At 47.4% G+C, this 18,176-nt stretch overlaps 1 protein-coding gene across 1 annotated transcript; it reads left to right on the top strand.

The window, feature by feature from the left end:
• Window positions 1–11,092: 11,092 nt before the first annotated feature.
• On the top strand, window positions 11,093–13,189 carry LOC4324822 (uncharacterized acetyltransferase At3g50280). The gene has a single exon (XM_015763304.3). It carries the CDS (start codon window positions 11,227–11,229, stop codon window positions 12,676–12,678), a length of 1,452 nt encoding a protein of 483 aa, XP_015618790.1. The 5' UTR covers window positions 11,093–11,226; the 3' UTR covers window positions 12,679–13,189.
• The last annotated feature ends 4,987 nt before the right edge of the window (window positions 13,190–18,176 follow it).

The following is an 18,176-nucleotide window of genomic DNA, read 5'->3' on the forward strand; positions in this document are numbered from 1 at the left end:
CCAAATAAAAATCCCTCTCCTCCCTCTTGGCCTCGGCCCAACTCCCCCTCCTTCCTCCCAGGCCCAACCACCCTCCTTTTCCCCTCCTCCCTTCTCTTTGGGCCGTCGGCCCGGCTTGCCCCCTCCTTCGCACAAGTCCGTTTCGCCTCCCTCCTCTCCCCGAGCCGTCGATAGGTGGGCCCCACCTGTCGGGGTCACCCCTAACCTCCAGCCCGGGCCGGCAACTGCCATGGCCGCCTGAGCCATCCACGTCGCCGCCCCTCCCCGCGCGCCTCCCGGTTCCCGCGCGCGTGTGGGCGCGGTCCACCCCACGTCCTTCCCTTTCTCCACTTTCTCCCCCATTTTCCCCCCAAAAATCGGCGCCGTTCGAGCCCCACTCACCCACGTCGCCGGAACTCTATCCGTCGGCCGTTGCCACCCGCCACGGCCACGATCTCCACCTCCCGGACCTATAAAAAGCATCCCCGGGGCCCCCTCTCCCATTTTTCCCCAAATCCCCAAGCCGTCGTGCCCTCCCTCGCGCTCCTCGCGCCGAGCCCACGCGCCGCCGCTCTCCGGAGAACTCCAGCCGTGCCGCGCCACCGCTCCTGTTCACCCCGCACTGCGCCGTCGCCCTCCCCGGCACTGCAGCCACCGTGCGCACCCCGTCCACCGCTCCATTTCCCCTCTCCACCTCCGAAGCGCCGCAGCCACGCGCACCACCTCTCTCCGCCGCCACCGCCGACTCCAGCCACACCTCGCCGCCGTCCTAGTCGTCGGCGCACCACGAGACAACCTCCACCGGCTTCACCGTCTCGAGGGCAAGCCCGGCCGCTACTCCATTTCCCCAACCCCTCACCGAAACTCCACCCCCACTGTCAACCCGAGGCCGCCGCCGTTTTGTCGCCTCCGGCCGCCTACTGCCGCCATCCCCGTCCACCTCAGGCTGTGCCACCGCCATCACCGGCTTCGCGGCTGAAAGGGCAAGCTCGGCCACTTCTCCATCTTCGCGAATCGCCGAAGAAACTCCCTGGCTCAAGGTGAGCTCGGTTTCCTCCGCCGGACTCCGGTCGTCTTTTGCCGTCGTACCGCGCCACCTCCCTCACTCTAGCTCCCTTCTATACCTTCCCCAGGCCCTGCCGGGCCTCGGCCGTGCCGCGGTCTTCACCGAGAGTCGCCGAAGCCCCGCCGAGCCGTCTTTCCGAGGAGCACGCCGTCGCCGTTCCTCGCCGCCGGCCGCCTTCCCGTCTCCTTCTCGCCGTTTGTGCGGGCACGGTGAGAACCGCCTCCTCCTCCTCTCCCTTTTGCCGCCCTCCTCGCGTCGTCCTGCGCCGCCACTTGTCGCCGGTGGTCGCGCCGCCGCGCGCCATCGCTCGGCCGAGCCGGCTTTGCGCCACGCTCGTGCACTAGCCGCGCCGCGCCGCCGTTCTCTCGCGTGCGCTGCCTGACGCCCTTGTGCGCCGCCGCTCCCCGCGCCGCCGCCGGTCGCCGTCGCCGGAGACCGCGCGCCACCGCCGCGCCATGGCCGGCTGGGCCGGTCTTGGCAATATCGTGCCCAGCCGTCTCTCCCCTCAGCCGTCCGATCGGCCTCGGGTCGATCTGGGCCGCCCGTGTGTCCGCACACGTGGCCGCCACGTCGGTGCCCCGTCAGCGCCATGTGTGCGCCACGTGGTGCACCTGTCTCGTGCCTCCGTGGACTTGGTCCACGGTGGACCGCCCCTTTCAGTCACCGACAGGTGGGGCCCGCTTGCCGGCGCCACCTATCCCCTCGGTGACGTCATAATTGATTTTAATTGCGCAATAAATTCGTTAATAATTATAGAAATTCATTTAAATGGCTCAAAACTTCTAAAATTCATATCTAATTCATTCGAACTCCAAATTGGGCCATTCAACTTGGAAAATTCATCTAAAATTGAGTTCTACATGTATGTTTACTTTTTATGTATTGTTTCCTTGGTTTTTATTAGAGTTTTTCCTCTTTTTGCGTGCCAGCGTGTAGAATCCGTCGTTTCGGAAGTCCGCGGTCGCGAGGAAAAGAGTTCGGAAGATCAAAGTGAAGAAGCAAGGTAAGTCACAGATTCCCCTTGAGCATTTTGATCCTAATTTATAAACGTTTTACCGTTTGCCAATAAACATGCATGTCTTGCTAATTACATGGGATCCGGGTATTACCTATCTGCTTGCTTATGCTATGTTTACTTGATATCTGTCCTTTGTCAACATTGGGTAATAAATTGACTAGCTCAGGTTACTTATGTGACCTAGCTATAACTATATGCTTAGCCATGCTTAATTACCACTAGCTCAGTTGATGGGATAATTACAGTATTAGACCTTTTTAGCATCAGAACGAGCTGCGTGCTCGAGACACCCGGCCATGTTTCAGTGGCCGTAATTATCCAACTAAAATACAACCGAATGGTGGGCTGTAGGTGCATGGTTTTGCTAGTCGCACCCATGGCAATTAAGGACCGGTTCGCGGGATGCCCTGGAAGAACTTATCGTACTTACCACAAGCCAGCGTGGGCAACGGCTGGGCTTGTAGTATAGCTTTCCTCTAGCTGACGCATCCAGGCAAGGGTGGGCGTGATGGAATTTGGATGGGCCCTGCGACGGCCTATGCGGCTTCCGGATTCACCTAGGCACGAGAGGGGACTGCCCGCTGCCTTGCGAGGAGTGGGGGTGAAACCTGAGGTGTGGTGTGCTTGGTTAGAGGGGGTTATGTGAAGGGTCCTGTCACGGCCTCTTTCCGGTATGTCATGGCGGCATGTCGGCGCACGGAAACGTGTCGTGGGGCTGTGTCTTGTGGGTACAGTTGTACACCTTTGATCAGAGTAAAACTATTCGAATAGCCGTGCCCGCGGTTATGGGTGGTCGACCAGATTCACCGTGATTAGTCCCACTTTAATAAATCGACTCAATGCACTGTAGTTCAGGTGGGTTGGTTGGGCCTGTTCAACGTGGTGTAGCGTTGATCAGTGGAGATTTAATGCTACTTTAATTACTCAACAGTTTTACTGTTTTGCTCAATAAAACAATTTACAACCGCCTTTATGCAAATAGCCTCAAACCATCCTTGTATTCCCCTTGCACGCCTGTATCGTTGGTGTGGCTTGTTGAGTACGGTGGTTGTACTCAGTCTTGCTATTATTCCCCCTTTTAAGAAGTGTAGTGCTTCTGAGCTGAAGACGGAGTTAGAAGACCAAGGCTCAGACCCCAGTTGAGTTTTGCCTATGGAGTGGAGCTGAAGCCCCGCTAGGATGGCCTTTTTTCCGCTACTGCTGCTTTTGTTTCGGTGTGAGGACTAAGTGCCTCTTCTGTAAGTATTTTACGCTTTATTTATGTTTGGAACTGTTTATTACTTGTCGTTTTGTGTACCCTGGCTGGTCCTGGACAGGGATTTAATGCACAAAATAGTCTGGAAATTTGGGCTAAATTTCTGGGCGTGACAAGGGCAGGGCGCCGTGCACGTGCGCCTACTGCTAGCTGTTAACGACCAAATTTGGTAATATCAGTATCGGAGATGAAGATTAGATTGAAGCGGGATCGAAGATGAAGATTGTCGCGGAAACAGAGTAAGAATCGGCTGAAGTCTGGATCGGCTACGATTGGATCGGCGGAATTGGAGTCAGACTTGGTTAGGTGATGCAGCCAATATGACTTGGTGTACGACATCGGGTTGGGTTGAGGTGCTTCAAGATAATTGCCATGCATGGATAGAGTCCTGGGAAGGCAATTGTAACTATTAATTAGGACATTTTATGTAATTTCCTTAGAGATATGCTTGGGCAAAAGTCTGCCGTAAAGACTTGTGGTATCTTAGAGTTTGTTAGAGATAATAGTCGTGTCCGGTATGGACATATCTTGTAATTCTTGGGTATAAATAGACCCCGAGCCCTATATAAATAAAACACACACGTTCAATACAATTTCGGCGTATCGCCACCTTTTTGCTTTAGTTTTATTTCGACGAGTTCTTGCTTTCGGGTTGAGCTGCATCGGTTTCGATCTTCAACAAGAGGTAAAACTTGTTCCATCTTTATGATACTCTAATCTTGTTTACGTAATTCGTCGAGTTATCATATATTGTACATAATCTCTGGCAATATCAGTATCTAACCTACAATCGGCTAACATCTATTAGTAGAGGGCAGCCGATTAGGTTAGATTTTGATGTTGATTTAGATTATATAAGATATCCACCACTCTATGAAACTTCTAGCGGCTTGATTGTCTAGATATTGTTCTTCTTTTCATACTTAATGCTGCATCAGTTGAGTTTGATCTATTAAGTCGTGCTTAGAATATCAATCTCTAGCCTGCCTTCTGGTTGCCGATTAGGGTAGTATCGGAGTTTCAGCCGATCTTATCTGATTTAACCATATTCGCTCTATATGCTTCAGTGGCATGTTAAATCCGCCCTTTATGTCAAGATCTTATTGCATTTAAGTATATTAAGCTTTTGTTTGATATATTATACTTGTTTTAGTATCCTAATATAGAGTAGTGTCGGAGTATTAGCCGATACATGCTAGATCTATATGATCGGCTATGCTATAAACATATATAGTCCTGTTATTAATATATATTTCGATCCAAGTGATTTATACTGTCTCGGCATGGCGACTGATCTATCCCAATCACTTGATTTAAATATATATCGATATAAGAACTATATATTGGTAATATCTACAGCCGATCGAGTAGGTTTAGTTCTTTATTATCTATTTATAGTCGCCGATCGATTCACATATGACATCGGCTCAAAGGTAAATGATATGTTATCGGCACTTAGCCGATCGGCTATCATTTATAGATTTAACCGCGATCTCTTTGTTTCTATTTCTTGTTGATTGCAGGATCAAATCAACTGGCACGCTAACACACCCAAAGGCGAGCTTTGGACCTGCACTGGAGTTAAGCAGATCTCCCAGGCCTCGTGTTTTACGTCAACACTAGCAGAGGGCGTGGCCTGCATCTGCCCCGTCTCGTCACCATCAATGAGGGGCTTTCTGCCTCTCATTTGGACTCGGACCAGCTTCTCCCACACTGGTCAGTTTGGGAGATCCCCACCCATTGGTGGGGGCGGACGGCCAAAAGTCGTCGACAATTAAGAAGGAATGGCGCGGGCGTCTGCCCGTGTCGCTTGGCATGATGGGATGGGGCCCATGTCGTGGTAAGGCACACGTAGCTTCACACGTCGGGAGGACAAGACACGCATTAATTGCCTGTAAAGAATGTTTTCCTTTCCCTTGAAGCTAGGTCTTGTGCCTTTGTGGTAACCCCTTAGATATAAAAGGATGTCCATGCCTGAGCGGGGAGGGGGACGGCAACCCAGAGAAAGAAAGCATTTGTATTCTTCCACCAGAATCAATCCTACACAGGAGTAGGGTATTACGCTCCTATCGCGGCCCAAATATGTATAAACCGCTCGCATCTCCACCACTCCCGAGGGGCCCGACCCCCTCTGCATCCCCCCCATCGGCTCTCGAACCTTCACTCGTGTCATTGGTCCGAACTAGAAAGGGGGTCCCACAGTCCCCCGTTTGAGGAGTTTCGTAGATAGAAGGTATGCCCTATTTGTAACCATGACAGCATCTTCGTTTGTAACCATTTGACACTTGAAAATGTCTTTATTGTAGTGTAAAGGCATTTGGGGAGTGTCTCTATAAAGCTTTTTTTTTCTTGTAATGTACTTATAGTAGTGTAAAGATATTTAAAAATTTTCATATAGTATTAGAAAAATATCTCTAGTTTTCTTCAACGCGGGTGTTGCCAGGAGGTGCTCAACGGCATGGGTTCGAACCTTAGGTTCCTCATCCTTCCTTCTTTCTTAAATACTTTGATGCGCCCAGTTCTTTTTCTTAATTCTAAACTTTAACTTTCACGTTTTTCGTTAGCACGCTTTTCGAACTGTTAAATACTCCGGTGTGTTTTTTTAAAACAAAATCTATATAAAAGTTGTTTAAAAATCAAGCGCGGGCGTGTGTGTATATATTATTTTTATAGTAGTTAATACTTAATTAATATGTACTAATGAATTTTCTCGTTTTCCGTGCGTTGAAAATATCCTTTCAAGGGGAGAGATCGAACGGGGCCTTAGTCCTGCTTAGAGATTTGTTGCTGTCCATTTGTTTTACCTATATTCGAGATTTTGAGCGTGTGTTAAGGAGACGCATTCACAACTATGCATGACTACTCCTATGTTCCATTTTAAACGCTACTCCTATGTTCCATTTTAAACGCAGTCATGAGTTTTCATGTTCAACTTTGATCGTTCGTCTTATTTAATTTTTTTAAACAATATTTAAAAAGTAGTCATGCATAAAGTATTGTTCATGTTTTATTATCTAATAACAACCAAAATGCTAACCATAAAAAAATTCAAATAAGACGAAATGCAACAAGCTTGGAGATATTTGCTGAAAATTGGGAAAAGGAAAAGGTAATGTTGAAGTTGAAATTGAGCTCTCTCTTACGTCAATAAAAAAAACATTGAACTCTCATGAGCTCCGCGAGAAATGGAACATTTATTGCTTGATTTTTCTGCATGTATTCCTACCTTTGGCAGTGGGGCATCACCGCTTAAATTTGCGCACAGTACATTCCGTTATGCTACGAATGCATGCTGAGGTGCACGATGCGATAAGCCGACAATGTTGCCGTGGAAGGCAACATTTCACGGAAGCATTGCACCTCGAAGGCCGAAGCACTGAGGCAGTCTGAGCAAACCGCAACAAGGCTGTTCAAAACCCGGACAGAACGTACCCCAGACAACGCGAAGGCTGCCAACGAATGAACGATCCCCGGTACCAACTTGCCCCACCATCCCACGTCCGCTGCGCGCGCGCCTGAGCTGTAATACGTGCGCGTTGGCGTTTGACATTTGATCGGCAAGGTGGCCGGCCTGCGCCTGCCACTGCTGGCCGCGAGACAGCGAGGACGCGCGCCGGCCGGCCGCGTGGGTGCGTCCCACCTTGCTCCTGCCTTTCTTTCTTTATTTCCACGCCCACTTCCGCTGTACCACCACCAGAGTAGACCTCCCCGACCCCGCCTCGCTCGCCGGCCAGATTGTTCGTGCCCCCGCCCCCGCGCGCTCCCCCACTAATCGCATTGCCCGCTTGCCATTATATTATGGTCGCGGCACGCGCGCTTAATTACTGGAGTATATCGCTCGCGCGCGCGAGTGTCCTCGGGATCAGAGCCGCTAAGCCAGGTGCGATTATCTTAAGCCTTGTTAGCCGGCCATTTTTCCGATGCGCCCGTGGGGGCTAATCACGTGGCCGGGGATGCTAACCACGAGCTTGGATTGCGAATTACTCTCAGCGATGATGCACAGCTGCAGGGCGGCGCTCAGGTTCAGTGGCTGACGGATCGAATGATCGAGCTCCAGCTCACCAGCGCCGGCAGCAGGGAGGAGCATCGACTAGTTTACACGTTCCTAGCTACTTCCTCCGTCCAAAAAAAACAAACCCTGGATTTAAATCTGGACATAATGTATGTCCAGATTTAAAACTAAGGTTTATCTTTTTTTTTTTTTTTAGAGGGAGGGTGTAGACACAATGCACGAGCGTCGTCGCTGCTAATTCCGAACTTCAGTATGTTGTCGGAGCGACAAGAACATACATGCATCCACCAGTATCCCAGTTTGTGCAGGACAACGACGACGGCAGCATCGATCGATCTCAGTTTCTCTGTGCCCCGTCGGTCCGAACAGAGAAGATTCTTTGCAAGGACGGCGGGGGGCGGGCAGCAGCTAGTACTAAGATTTTACTTCCTCCCTCAAAAAAAAAAAACCTAGGGTTTACGTGTCTAACGTTTGACCGTCCATCTTCTTTAAAAAAATTATAAAAAAATAAAAAATAAGTCACGCATAAAATATTAATCATGTTTTATCATCTAACAACAATGAAAATACTAATTATAAAAAAAATTTATATAAGACGGACAGGTAAACGTTAGACACGGAATTTTAGGGTTTGTTTTTTTTTTTTTGGACGTAGGGAGTACATCTGTCAGCAGCAGGTTCATGAACCGTGAACGAATCCGCCCGGAGCTGAAAGGTGACCGGCCACTCGGCCAGCCTACAAGGTAGTACCACGTCTCTACCGGCGGCGTCGACGCGACCGCTTGACGTCTCGCGGTCGCGAGGGGAAAAGGGGAAAGGATCCAATCCATGGAGCCGTAGGCCGTGCTGATGCGTCGTCGGACACGATCCGGCCCCTCAACCGTGCACTGAACTGAGAGGCTAACTGTCGCAGAGTGCCAAATCGTACTGAGTAGTGACTAGTGAGTACTCCCTCCATCCAAAAAAAAAAAAAAGACAAACCTTAAATTCCGTGTCCAACATTTGACCGTCTGTCTTATTTAAAAAAATTATAAAAAAAATTAAAAAGACAAGTCACGCATAAAATATTAATCATGTTTTATCATCTAACAATAATAAAAATACGAATTATAAAAAAAAATTATATAAGACGGACAGTTAAAGTTGGACACGGAAACGCAGGGTTTGACTTTTTTGAACGGAGGGAGTACACTCTTGCGACACACAACTACTGCCGTCGGGTGCTGGTACTGACGCGCGTGTAGGCTGCCCAACCAAATTGTGGCGAAACCGACAGGTCCATCGAACCTCGCGAGGCCGTGCCATCGCGTGACTTTTCAAGTTGTAACGCGTGCTACGCATTTTCGTTTGTCAGTACATATAACTCCTCCGATGTGTACTGCATGCGTCACTGCATAGCATAGTCGTATTTGCAACTAATCAATTACAGTATAATGGTACGTTTTGTGTGTTGGCAGAGCATGCTGTTTTTCCTTTGTCCTGTGCATAATTTGATTGATAGTACTAATGATGTTGCACTCGGTACGATAGAAGATGAAGTTTCACGAGGAAAAGAAAATTGCGAAGGACCAACTGGGTTTTGGTTTCTACAAACCATAATGTTTACTTTGAGTTGGAAAAGTTTTACCTTATTACACGCTAGTATTTTAGAGAAAAGACGGTCACCCGCCTAGCTTTAATTATAAAGCATAAGAGTCTTACAAATGATGAAACAAAGAAATATTACACGCTAGTATTGTTTAGTTCAAAATCACGCATGTGACGTGCGACATCGTCAGCAGTGTTTAGGTGATTATGGCCACGAGTCTGGCATATTGGCTTCTCAAGGCAAACGGGCCAAGGATTTGTGCTATATTTTTAAGCATGTGCTCATATCCGTACTATTTACTCTCGTTTGCTGTTAAATTTTAATAGCCTTAGCATCAAAAATTCAAATCTTAATACCTCAAATTTAAACTATTGAACCACATAGCTACACTTATTTTGGTATGGAGGAAGTAAGAATTTTAGTGAGACCAAGTATCAAAATATGTTTTTCTACTAGGCAAATTTTGATAAAGACTATAGGCCTGTTCAAATTGTAACCAAAATAAACCTTACTTCCTCCGTTTCACAATATAAGTCATTCTAGGTTTTCCTATATTCATATTGATGTTAATGAATATATATATATATATATATATATATATATATATATATATATATATATATATATTCATTAACATCAATATGAATGTGGGAAATGTTAGAATGACTTACATTGTGAAACGGAAGGAGTACTAAGTTTTGGCAGTGCCAAAATTTTATCAAGATGGCAATATTGCCAAAATTTTGGCATGATTTCTTATGTAGTGACCAAATTTAGCAACAAACTAAACATAGACATGGTTTTGGTAACTTTGCCAAAAAATGGTATGGTTGAAAATTGCATGAACAGGCCCTATAATATAAAAACAAGTGGATTTCTACTAGGCAAGTGGATTTTAGAGTGATGATGTTCTAAAACTATTGCTAGCAGTATTATGTACTCGCTTTGTCCATATATATATATAAGGGTTTTTGGTTGGATATGATATATCATAATACAATAATCTGGACAGAGAGTCGATTCGTTGTATTAGAATGTGTCACATTCGGACAAAAACCATTATATTTGTGGACAGAGGGAGTAGTGCATTCCATATGTATCTAAAGCCACATCCAACTTTTAAGAATCCAACTTCTAAATACCACAATCCAGAAGCAAGACTAAGGAATGGAAAAAGAAAAAGGAACTTGGCCTTGGATACAGGCTAGAAAACAAGTTAAATTCGAGCAACTCATTCTCTCCCCCTCTCCAATTCAAGAAGACAAGATCAACCTATTCTGTGACACAGATGTAGACCACGTAACAGGTGACGGAGAATAAAACGCTAATCCGTTCGTATTAAAGGTGGATGTGGATGCCATGAATAGGACGCTTCTGGCTCTCTAACTGGCGCCTACACACGTTGCTGGAGCCTAATTATACCGAATGCATTCAAAACGAACAGATAACTCTTGAGAAATTGAGGCTATTAACATGACAGCAAATACTTTTGACGTTACACGTTCGTTTTAATAAGGGTAGCCGTTATGTGTTCACCGTATCTTTTCGGATAAATATTAAATGCACTTTTCATTATCTCGTCAATAACTACATTAAATAGCTAAAGTTGAGACTTCTTTTCTTTTCGTGCAATTACTTTCAAGAATCAAAAAGATTTTTGAACCGTCCTCTTCAATCTTCATATATATACAAACCAAACCTAAAAGTATCTTTTTGAAAACCAAATGAGGATTTGGATATGAAAAGAAAACCAGGTGAAGATGGAAATATCTCTGGTGGATAAATCATTTGTGATACACTTGTTCTTTTCTAATTTATGATGATATTTTGCTGATAAAGGAGGGGACAGTTGTTGTAGTTGTAGTCTTGTAGAGCCATCCAACAACCAAATTCACGCAACAAAAGCTATGCTGGTGGTAATCATATTCATCGCCAATATTTTAAAACTGGGCCCTTTTTTTTGTCCAACTGTTCACAAGCGTAGCTCACATCTCTAGCTGCTCCTTTATCTGATATCTCCTCATCTGACAACCACAAAACCTGCATACTCAGAGAGAATATCCAAAACAGTGCTGCTGTTAAAGAAAAAGGTTGCGAGTGCTACTGATCCAGGTGCATGCATCTATCCCCTCTTCGTCGCCTATATAAATCGGCCTGGACAGCCGAGTGTGTCCAGGGCAAGCAGAGGCAGCACTGCCCAAACCACCTCTTTGGCCTGAATTGCGCGACGCTAACGGCAGCACACTCTCCTGCTACTGCTCCATTAGCCAGCAGCCGGTGGCGCACAAACGCCAATCGATCGGAACGCATGGCTCAGATGCTCTCCGCCGTGGCCATGGTGGGCGCCGCCTCGGCCGCGTCGCCCATTGTGACGAAGAGCCTCGTCGGCGTGGACGCGCCGGCGTCGGGCATCACGGTCGTGTCGAGACAGGACGTGCGCCCGGACGGCGCTTCGGCGGTCGGGGACCTCACGCTGTCCGTCTCCGACCTGCCCATGCTGTCGTGCCACTACATCCAGAAGGGCCTCTTCTTCCCCGCCCCCGACGTGCCCATGGCTTCCCTGGTTTCGTTGCTCATGTCTTCGCTGTCTCGGGCGCTCGCCATCTTCCCGACCCTCGCCGGCCGCCTTGTCACGCTCCCCGATGATCGCGTCGTCATCCGCTGCAACGACGCCGGCGTCGAGTTCCGCCACGCCGTCGCGCCCAACCTGTCGCTGGATGACTTCATCGTGCCCGACGCCGACGTCCCGACCAAGCTGACCAAGGACCTGTTCCCCATGGACCGCACCGTGAGCTACGACGGCCACCGCCGCCCGCTCACGTCGTTCCAGGTCACCGTGCTCGGCGACGGCGCCGTGTTCATCGGCATCGTCGCGAACCACGCCGTGGTGGACGGGACCTCCTTTTGGCACTTCTTTAATACATGGGCCGCCCTTTGCCGTGGCGCGTCACCCAAGCTGCCGGACTTCCGCCGCAGCTTTTTTGGCGAGTCAACCGCCGTCCTCCGCTTTCCAGGAGGCGTGGGCCCCGCCGTGACCTTCGACGCGGACGCGCCTCTCCGCGAGCGCGTCTTTCACTTCAGCGCGGATGCGATTCGCGAGCTCAAGGCAATCACTAACCGTCGCCCGAGCGGCGGTCAAGACGCCGAGGTCTACGGCAAGATGGCGCACGATCGGAAGAATCCCGAAGGGCTCAGTGCGATCTCGTCGTTCCAGTCACTGTGCGCGCAGATATGGCTCTCGGTGACGCGCGCGCGGCAGCGTCTGGCGCCCGACGCGACGAGCACGTTCCGCATGGCGGTGAACTGCCGGCACAGGCTGCGCCCGGCGATCTCCCCTGTGTACTTCGGCAACGCCATCCAGAGCGCAGCAACCACGGCCACGGTGGCCGAGCTGGCGTCCAACGACCTGCGGTGGGCGGCGGCCAAGCTCAACGCGAGCCTGGCGGCGTACGACGACGGCGCGATACGCCGCGCCGCGGCGGCGTGGCAGGGCGCTCCCCGGTGCTTCCCGCTGGGCAACCCGGACGGCGCGGTGATCACGATGGGGAGCTCGAACCGGTTCCCCATGTATGAGGGCAACGACTTCGGGTGGGGCCGCCCCCTCGCGGTGCGGAGCGGCCGCGCCAACAAGTTCGATGGCAAGATGTCGGCGTTCCCTGCCCGCGCCGGGGACGGCAGCGTGGACATCGAGGTGTGCCTCGCCCCCGACACCATGGCGGCGCTGCTCCGCGACAGCGAGTTCATGCAGTTCGTGTCGTGATCGTTCCGCCAGTGCGTGCGCGAGCGCGCGCGCGACTATTGGTCCATCGTGACACACATGCCGTTGCGCTGCGGCTTTGCGTCCGTTCCTGCCCATAGTTTGGTCCTTTGGTGCTAAGATAATGTATCCGTGTTCTGGTTGTGCAGTGCCAGCGTGCCGTGGCAGTAGTAGACAGTGGTAACTAGTAGTAGTACTTGGATTGACTAGCTGTTACTATTACTTGTAACTACTCCAGCAAGCATTGGCGCGTTGCAGGGGGGATGGAGCTCGTGAAACTGCTTGATTGCTAAAGTCTTCCGGGCGTTCAAGTACGGTGAACCGATTAATTTGCGTTTGATTAGGATGGATTTACCTTTTCCTTAGGACAGTCTCAACCCATGATGTGCATAAGTAGTGTCTATGGTGCTGTGTCAATAAGACATCACAATAGAAACTGCATTCTACAACCACCATGGTTGGTTTTTTAAAGTGGGCCATTAATAAATACAACATCTCTCTTCTTTATCAATCATATTTATTCTTCATCTATTAGGCCTCTCACTGTGCGGGGACGTGGAGCGTTACCTAGCACCGCCAGCTCGGATTTGTGCGTGTGTGGCGCTAGGTCGCGCGCCCCACCAGAGCTCCTCGCCCCCTAACAGGAAGCACGATTCCTCACTCGCGCGGGACCACGCGCGGCGGAGAAACGGCTGGAACCTGCACTGTGGATGGCGTGCCTCCGACTCGCCGTCACCTCGCGCCCTCCCATTCCGCGTCGCCGACCTCGTCGTCGTCCCCGCGCTCCGCTCCGCGCCGCCGCCTCCGAAACCTTGTCGCCGGCCGGAAGTGGAGACGAAGCGAGGAGGACGACGACCACGAGCGGCTCCATCTCCTCGTCGCCGGCCGAGAGAGGAGGGTCCCAGATCCACGTCGCCGCCGCCGCTCGGCTCGGAGGAGAGGAGAGCCTGCGCCGGCGGAGGGAGGAGGGGAGAGCCGGCGCCGCTCATCGTCGTCCCCGCGCTCCGCGCCGCCGCCGCCGCTCGGCCCGGAGGAGAGGAGAGCCTGCGCCGGCGGAGGGAGGAGGGGAGAGCCAGCGCCGCTCGTCGTTGTCCCCGCTCTCTGCTCCGCGTCACCGACCTCGGTCACCGGGAAGCTCGTCGCCGCACCGCTTCGATCTGCGCCGCCACCACTGTCCTCGTCAGAGAAGCTTGCCGGCTCGATGGGGAAAGCGCGGAGAAGGAGAGGAGCTCGAGGTCGAGGCCGCGTCCGAGCTCGCCGGCGTCCTTACCTTCTTGCCCGCCGTCGTCGCCCCTTGCCGCTTGCGGTCTTGATCCGTGGAATGCGAGGAGATAGGATAGAGAGAGAGGGAGAAGGAGAGATGGACGTGAAAAGAGAGATGGGTGGGACCTACTAACATGGGTGGGACCCACTAACATGTATATTGCCTGCACTGTGAAATCCGGTTCTTTGTCTAGCTGGAGGGGTTGAGCTACTCATGTGCGTTTCCCGCACTGCTACTGGCCTTATGAGACACTATTCTCTCCCCATACAAACTTGATAGTATCTAGTGCATAGGTTCTCGTGTTAAAGCTGTGTCTTGCATGAGATCTAGTTTCTTCCTCTCTTCACACTCTCTCTTAATTAATATAGTGTCACATAAGCTAAAAGTGCTACATGACAATATAGTTAATGCTATAGACACCATTCTAGTTGGAGGGTTGGGACTGCCCTTAGAATAGATTTACTGGTGTGCAGCTTTTGTTTCATAATAACTCAAAGTCGTGCCAATATCACAAGCAAAACGAAACGACTCATCATTACGTGATTAGTTTAGTACAGTATGAACTATTTTTTTTAAAAAATAGATTAATATGTTTTTTAAGCAACTTTTATATAGAAAATTTTTACAATAAATACTACTCCTACCATTTTGTAATTTGAAAATCGTGTGCGCGTTGAGAACTCTCAACAAAGAATACAGCATTTTTGCTCCACAAATGATGACTTAGTAATATGTAAAGCATTTTATGGTATCTTCTCGTTGACTTTGTAAAGCAATTAAAGCAGTCCTATAAAATCTTATTCACCTTCCCAACATAATAATGTACTTCCTCCATTCTAAAATAAGCGCAGGCATAAGTTTCCGTGTCTAACTAAAATAAAGTTAGACACGGAAACTCATGGTTATGCTTATCGTGAGACAGGGGGAGTATTAACTCAATGTAAAGTGTTGACTATGAGTATGATGCGTGATCAACTTCATTTTTTATTCCGCACCAAAAAAACACTTCATTTATAAGTATCAAGGATAAAACTGTTTCATTTTTTTTCCCAACTTGCAATGACACACATGCACATATCACAACACACATCATAAGCATTCATCGATAAATGCATCCCCTGGTTAGCTGCAAACCCATGTCTTCATTAAATTTCTAGTGAAAAATATAAATATTTGTGCCACTTGGGAGGTGCCATATGCGGTCAACACACAAATTCATTACCACCTTTATCGTGTACTCCCAAAATTATTTGATTTTATTAATTAATAGTTAAAAACAAAATTAATCATTACAAAATTATATGTAGACATGTTCTAATACATTTTATATTAATTTATGTTTTATTAAGTTAATAATTTAAAATATATAAATAAAAACTGTAATACTGTCTCAAATTGGAATTTCACTTTATTATTTTATTGGTTAAATAATTTTAAAATTAAAACGTAATAAGTATTATTTGGTCAAAGACTTTGTAATCGATAATGCAAGTGTGCTGCCTGTGGTGGAATTTCAAATTAGTGTTTTTATTTAATGGTTCCAAATTCAAGTTTCCGTGTTTTGTATATCATGGATTTATTTACTTTAATTTGATTAAACCGTTATAATTCAGCGCTAGCTCCATTCAAATGCATAGTGATACACATTTCTTTGATTACTCCAAAGTCGAGAGTACTAATTGTTTTAATAATTAATATATGGAACATAAGTGAATGACCACGTTGACCGTTTTTTATACAGTGCACTACATTTTTTGTTATATTTGCACACTTTTGGTCAGTTGTTTTTTCCTCATAGATTATATTGCTGATTATCACAAACACATTTCACAAGCTTACAAATAATTTGATTTTTATAAATAGAAAAAGATTGTATATAAGTTTCATATAATGCTATTTTAAATATCTATTCAACTTTGTATGTACTAGTTTTTTTTCTTTTGGGAAATTATAAATACCACATCATAAATCACTTCAAGTTTGATATTCCACCCCATAAGTTATTTTGTTGCAAATGTCCATCCATATACTCAATTTTGTTAAAAAAACACCCAGTGTGTGTATATATAACCAAATCAACATGTTATTCATAAAGTGTGAGCCATCGATGTGGTTTTTACTAAAATTAAATACTTTCATAGTATAGTCTTGACACTTTTTTCAATATTTCACAAATAGAATTACTGATGAAACCTTAAACATTATTGTACTGAGTTTCGCTATATGAAAAAAAAAATCCAATCAATCACGAAAAATAAGTCTAAGCAAGTACTTATATAAGATTGACTCGACTAACTTAACATGTGATGACTCTACATAAGCGGTAACGGGCTAATTCGGTTAAGCATCTACGCGCTACGGTGGTTTTGCAACAAAACGGGCTAATTCGGTTAAGCATCTACTCACTACGGTGGTTTTGCAACAAAACTTATTAGGAGTGAATATTTGTAATCAAATGACTTGTGAGATGGAATATTAAACTTTAAGTGTTTTATGGGTTGGTTATTGTAATTTTCTTTTTCCTTTTTTAAGATAATCCTGGTAATTGTGGATTTCTGTGTCTGTACCCTTGAAATATTAATCAGACAATAAAAAGGTTTTCTTCCTGGCAAACCATGTGGCACGTGGCTACTACGTGTCGTCAAAATGTGCAACACGTTGCTCTTAGGCACCGGAAGCGGGAAAAAAAAAGGATAAACGACAAGGGCTACGAGAAAAAGGCCTTGTTTTGCAGTCTCCAAAGTGTGGCCACTTTGACCGGGAGGCCAGGGCCGTGAACATTTTGGGCCGCACCCTCTCCAACCCCTCTTTCTCGTTTTCCACGCGTACGTTTTTTAAACTGCTAAATGGTATATTTTTTTCAAAAAGTTTCTATATAAAAGTTGTTTAAAAAAATCATATTGATTTATTTTTAAAAATAAAATAGTTAATACTTAATTAACCACATGCTAATAGACTGCTCTGTTTTCCATGCTGGAGGGTAGTGTTTCCAACCACGAGGAAAGAACACAACCTAATTAGTGAGGATCGAGATAAATCAGGTGCCTCTAGAAAAGGAAAGGGTCCACTTTCGGTCGCTCAACTATGTGCCGATTCCCGTTCCTTAACCAGTGTAAATCAAATCCCTCAGTAATATTAAATATATCTATCAACATTTAAAACCAGTGTAAATCAAATCCCCTAATAATATTAAAAACGGTTTTTATTGATGTAGCATCTACGTGGCTCGTTGATATAGTCTTAGCAGTCTATGTAGCGCTTACGTGGCACTAGAAACAAAAATAAAAATAAAAATACCAGTGGGACCCACATGCCAGTGGCAGACCGAATAGCAAAACGTTAAACAATAGGCCTACACATCGGGACAACGACGACGACGACGGCGTGCACTCATTGAAGCCAGAGGACGGCCGCACCACGCCTCGTTACCTCCAGGGCGACGACGTTTAATGGATGGAGGAGGCAGAGCTCGGTACAACAGACGGTGTGGGCGATGGTCGAAGCAGAGGAAGAGGAGGGGGAGGACAGAATCATGGATCTCCTCTCCGTGTTCGTGCGCCTCAATGAGCTCTAAAAAAATAGGAACCAACGCCTCCACGGGTCTGGTCCAATTAAAAGACCATCTGTGTAATCAAACTGGTGTAAACCGACTAGACTACCCTATGAAAATCGACTCCGACCACCAAGCGCCTATGAAAACCGGCTCCAAAAATCGGGTTGAACTGACAAAGGCTTGCATGGATGACCGAATAGTAGACAGAAAATAAGAGAAAATGGTCCGAGTGGGGATTCAAACCCTGGTTCTCAGGCATACAGGCAAGGAAACCTACCTCCAGGCTATGCTCCTCATGATTGAATGGAATCAGTTATTTATTTATGGGTTATTGAACTGCTTTGGACTAGTGGTCACCGGTGAACAAATGAAACTATGACCAAGTTGGTTTAATTGCCAGTCCAGTTTCAATAACTATGGTAGCAGCAATGCAAGCTCCAGGTCCATCTCTACCTCCCGACTACTTCCTCGGAGCACATAAAATTTCTCCTAGATCTGGCGCACCCCCATCGATGCCACGTCAGGTCCACTATTCCTTCCTTAAATAGACTGTCGAGCTGTGCGGCCCGGAGGAATCACCGGATCGGCTCTAGCAGCGGGTGCTAGATCCCCTCTTCCACTTTGCTATGGAGCTCGAGCCACCCGTTGTTTTTGGTGCCGTAGAGATGGACATAACCTTGGAGC

Source organism: Oryza sativa, chromosome 1, assembly GCF_034140825.1.
Source record: "Oryza sativa Japonica Group chromosome 1, ASM3414082v1".
Classification (NCBI taxonomy): Eukaryota; Viridiplantae; Streptophyta; class Magnoliopsida; order Poales; family Poaceae; genus Oryza; species Oryza sativa.